Genomic DNA, 4,876 nt, shown 5'->3' with positions numbered 1-4,876 from the left:
CGTTGGCGCGGGGAGCGGGAGCCGCCGGGGGCGCGCAGAGCTGGTGCAACGCCGCCCCCGGCGGGCTCCGGCGACAGCCCCTCTGCCGGTATTACCGGTGGTAGTGGGGGGGGACGAACACACCGCTTCACCGGGGGCTGGGCAGGCACGGCACCGCCCGGTGGGACCCGCTTTCCCCACCCTCCGAGCCCTTCGAGCCTACACCCGGCAGCGAGCTGCGAGCCGGTTCCTCCATGCGGTCCCCACCGTGGGGCTTGGGGACATTGGGCTCTTCCTCCACCCGCCACCCCCCACCTCGGCTGGGGTGACCCCTCTGGCTCCGGGGAGGGTGTAGGGGAGAGGCAGGGATGGCGGGTGTTGGTCCTTCCCAAGGAGAGCAGCCAACACCCAGCTCGACTCGTTAGCTCTGCCACCCATGGGGTACAGGCAACCTGGCAGCCTCGACGCCTTGCGGCTCTGCTGCCCCAAAAAAACAGGACTGAGAACCCGCTGGGGTTTTGGGGGGGACCCGCTGGGGCTTGGGGTGCCCCGATCCACCATGGCCATGCCGATGGTGGGCAGCACGCATGGGGCGAGGAGCGGGCAGTGTTCTGGTCCCGCTGGCCCCAGTGGGATGCGGGCAGCGGGATGCGGGCTGCCCGCATGGCTCAGCCGAGCTGCAGGCAGCAGCCGTGCCGGGAGTTACATAAACTCCCCATCTGGCAGCCGAGCCCAGCCGGGGAAGGGTGCCGTGGCCCTGTGCCCGCTGCTATTCCTGTCTCGCTCTCCCACCCAGAGCTGCTGCCATAGCCCTCTTGCTTGGGGGGAGCGTATGGGGAACCCTCTGCAAGGCAGAAAGAGGGGCAAGGCCACGGCACCCCCATCTCCTGCCCTGCCGGGGGGGAGAAGCAAGGCTGGAGGGGGCTCCGTGCCCCTTGCTCTGTCCTGGGAGCAGGGCAGGCTTCCCCCAGGGGAGGCTGGTGCTTACAGTGTCACTTTAATGATTTCTAATGAGCAATTACCTCTAGTCAGTCCCCTAATTTCTGAATATCAATAAAGTTAATTAAACTCTGCATGTGCATTTCCCAGAATGTTAGAGGTAGAGATGCCCTGGGAGATGCTGAGCTCTTCCCAGGGCTGGGAGCCATGGGGTTCCCGTCCCCTTTGTCCCCCCACCATGTACTGGCAGCTGCCCATGGGGCTAGCTCACCCATCTGCTCCCTGTCTCCCATCAGGCAGGTCTTCCAGCCCAGCACCCCAATTTCTGTGCAGTACCGCCATGCTTGCTGTCACCATGGCCTTGACTTGGCATCGATGGGCTGGTACGTGGTGGGGATGTGCCATAGGTCTGGGGGATGTAGGGACAGGGCTCTCGGATCCCTCACCTAGGCTGGGGGGATTGGCAATGCCCCCTGGGTGGTAGCGATGCAGGGCATGATCCTGTCTCTCTCCTGCTACCCTGTGACCTGCAGGCCTGTCCCAACCATGGGGCAGCACCAGCCCCCAGTGCCCACAAGTGTTTGCCCCAGCAGAAAGCGGGGTCTGGGCCCCATGGCACTGGTGCAGCCAGGGGGTACGGTGCTGGACATGGCTCCATCCACCCTGCCCCACTGCACCCCCTCTCCCCAGCTCTCCAAAGCCATGGCAGGCCTGGCTTTTTTGGGAGGGGATCATCTTTGCCATGCTGAAGGGAGCTCCGTGTAATTTGGGGTCCTGGCAGCATGGGGTAATGGGAAGCAGCATGGGTTGCGGTGGGGGGCATGGGGCTTGGCTGTGCCTCCATGAGCTGTGCCACTCTGTCCAGTCTCAGCTGGATGCACCGTGCCCGTGGGGATGATGCATCTGGGGGACATGATGTCCCTGGGGATGTGGGTGCTGGTCGGGGCCTCAGTACGAGGAGGGGGCCGGGAAGGAAGCAGACGTCTGCTACAGTAATTAACGGCGTGTGTGTTCGTCCCTTGCGTGCCTCAGAGGAGTTCATCACCGCCACGCTGCCGTGCCACCAGGCCAGGATTATCTGGATAATGCTCTTAAGCTGGAGGGCGGGCAGGCAGGGCTGCCCCGCGGGGATGCAGGGCGCAGGCTGGGCCAGCCACCGTGCCCCTGGGAGCCTGGTCACTGCAGGATCGGCTGCAGGTTAGCGCTGGTTTGGATGAATTTGGCACGTGGCGCTGCGCCGCGCAGGTTTGCGGCCCCAGGTTTCGTGCAGCTGCCTGGCAGAGCCGGAGCAGCAGGAATATGGGGGGGAAAATGGGGTGCAAAGGAACCTGGGCAAGGGCACAGCAAGGGCAACCCCAGGCCCAGTGCAGAGCAGTGGGGGGGTCCCCCCATGTGCTGCTGGTGGGACCCCCAGATCGGCACGGGCCTCACCGGGGCTGCATCTCCCCATGTGCAGCCCTGTGCCCGGGTGGGGGCCGGGGCTGGCCCCCGGCTGCCGAGCCCCCCTTGAGCACAGGCAGTCCCCGGGGGAGGTGGCTGAAGTTGTGTCTCCGGCGGGAGAGGATAATTTCACCTCCAATCAATTCTTTAAATGCGCACAATTGAAAGATTGCCTTTGAAAGCTGCCTATAACCAGGGATGTAATGGATTCCCTCCAGTCGCAGGCAACAGCTCAGAAGCGGCAGCATCCCTTCCTCTGGCTGTCAGGGAGACGGGGCCAGCCGGAGGACCAGCACCTCTCCTGCCACAGGCATACTTGGAAGGGTGAAGGGGCATCGGAGGCAGCTGGGGACGTCTTCATCTGCCTGGCTCCCCGCCAGCCTGCCCAGTGCTGAGACCCAACACCGCTCGTCACATCTTCTGAGGCGCTGAAGGGTCTTGTTGGCCGGGGTTGGGGATGTGCTCGATCCCCTGCCTGCGGGAGAAGCAGCAGGAGCCGGCCCGCACACTCGCCGTGCCAGCAGGGGTTATTACATATATAATTTAAATGCAGTAACGAGCTGTGCTGAAGGGATCAAATATTAATCAGCCGCGAGAGCGCTGCTGTGACCCTGTGAAAATGGAGAGAGGTGCTTGAAATGCCAGATCAGCCAGTGCTGGGCGATGCGCGGGGGCAATGCCCGGGCACGGTGGGCTCCGATGGTCCTCAGCTGCCCTGGGGGGTGGCAGCAGAGGGACACAGGTGGCCATAGCATCAGCCCTTGGTGGCTTCCAGGACTGGATGGGTTACCCTATGTGAAGAGCGGTGATGGGGCAGGGTACGGGGTCTGCTGGCAAGGGGACGCTCACGTTGAATTCCCAGGGGGGCAAAGGTGGGCGCTGGGGGCAGCCGGGATGCCGACACCAGTGGGAGCAGGCGGCGATGCTCCGTGCTTCCCGCCTGTTGGGAGGGAATGGTGTCTGCGGGGAGGATGACATGGCTGAGCAGCCCAACACGGAGCCCGACAAGCAGCTCTCGCTCGCCTCCCGCAACCGTATTTCAATTACTGTCACCGGCAGCGGGTGGAGGGAAGGGGAACCAGGAGAGCAACGTGGCTCTGCTCTCCCTGCCCGCCTCCTGTCCCCGTGCCAGGCAGGCACCCTCAGCACCCAGGGGTGCCCTTTGGGCTGGGTGCCCCCTCTGCCACCCTGGGTGTGCTGGGGGGGTGACCTGTGCTGGGTTCTGGGGGAGCTCAGAGCTGGCACAGAGCCCTGGGGGGGGGGACTGGCACCCATGCCTTGGGCACTCCAGGGTGGCACAGAGTGGGTGCTGCCCAGTGGCGGGGGCTCCATGGTGGGGGATCCTGATGCAGGGCTCGGGGGGCTGATTTGGGCACTGCCAGCACGGGGAGGGGGGACATGGCACCGCACGGCTCCAGCGCTCAGGTCCGAAATAGCAGCAGACATGCAATTTATCACCGCCGCCGCTCAGGGAAATTGCTGTACAAATGCATTAGCTCCGCAGGGAGAGCAGGGGAAGCGGGATTACATGGGCCGTGGGCAGCGAGGAGGGGATGGGGGCACCGCCGGCACCCCGCAGCACCCACCAGGTGGGGAGGGACGAAAGGCCCGGGGATGGGCACCCTGGTGCCCACCGGGCTCTGGCCTCGTGCTCACCCTGTGTCGGTGATGCTCGGGGCTCGGCGTTTGGTATGTCAGCCGGTGCTCGACCGCCGCCGCTGCGATGCTCCAGGGAACCGGTTGCGGCGACATGTGACATGTGTCAGCGGGTAAATGACTGTTCAATTCAAGGAGAATCGCAAAACATACAAGGTCAAATGCTTCCCCGCCAGCGCCGCCATGAATATTAAAGCTGGGCTCCTCCGGCAGCTGCCGGGGCTGGCAGCCATGCTCGCCCGTGGCGGCACTGGGGCAGCCCCTTGAGTCGTGTTCCCCCCGCAGCGTCTCCGGCAGGCCCGGCTTGGCCACGGGCATCTGGTCACACTGGCGATGCCGGGGTGGAGGAGGCCACGGGGTAGCAGGACGTGGGTGCCAGCGTAGGTACCAATGGGGTGCCCGGCTTGCCACGCTGGGTTGCCGGTGGGTCGGCTGCGTGGCAGCGGTGTCGGCTGGGCGGCACCGGGGAGCAGGGCTGTGCGGTGGGGAGCGGGGTGCACCGCCCTGCCTGCACCTTCACGCCATCTGCGTCCGCCTGCCCGCGCTCGCCCACCCGCTCTTGCTTGCACCTCTCTGCCCACCCGCTGCCTGCACCCACCCATCCCTGCCTGCACATTTACACCACCCACCCGTGCCTGCCTGCCTGCCTGTGCTCTCATGCTGCCTGCACCTGCCCACCCACCGCCTGCACCCACCCTCCTTCCCTGCCTGCTCCTGCCCACGGAGGGTGCCCCCTGCCGCCTCCCGGGGGTCCCCATTCCCCAAGGCCACCGAGGTAGGGGACAGAGATGGGGATCTGGCATCAGCCGGGCACGTCCCCCCATCCTGTGACTGCTGGAGGGGCTGGAGGTGGTTTGGGGGG

General features: G+C 65.3%; 1 protein-coding gene across 1 annotated transcript in view; it reads left to right on the top strand.

Moving 5' to 3' along the window:
• The first annotated feature begins 3,280 nt into the window (after positions 1-3,280).
• SEZ6 (seizure related 6 homolog (mouse)) overlaps positions 3,281-4,876 on the top strand; it is an 11,005-nt gene continuing 9,409 nt past the window's right edge. The window contains exon 1 of the mRNA XM_010573937.1: positions 3,281-3,392. Within this exon, the coding sequence (XP_010572239.1) occupies positions 3,281-3,392 (112 nt within the window). The remainder of the gene's footprint in view (positions 3,393-4,876) is intronic.

Source organism: Haliaeetus leucocephalus, unplaced genomic scaffold, assembly GCF_000737465.1.
Source record: "Haliaeetus leucocephalus isolate CR32 unplaced genomic scaffold, Haliaeetus_leucocephalus-4.0 Scaffold395, whole genome shotgun sequence".
Taxonomy (NCBI): Eukaryota; Metazoa; Chordata; class Aves; order Accipitriformes; family Accipitridae; genus Haliaeetus; species Haliaeetus leucocephalus.
This window is presented reverse-complemented; position numbering and strand designations above follow the sequence as displayed.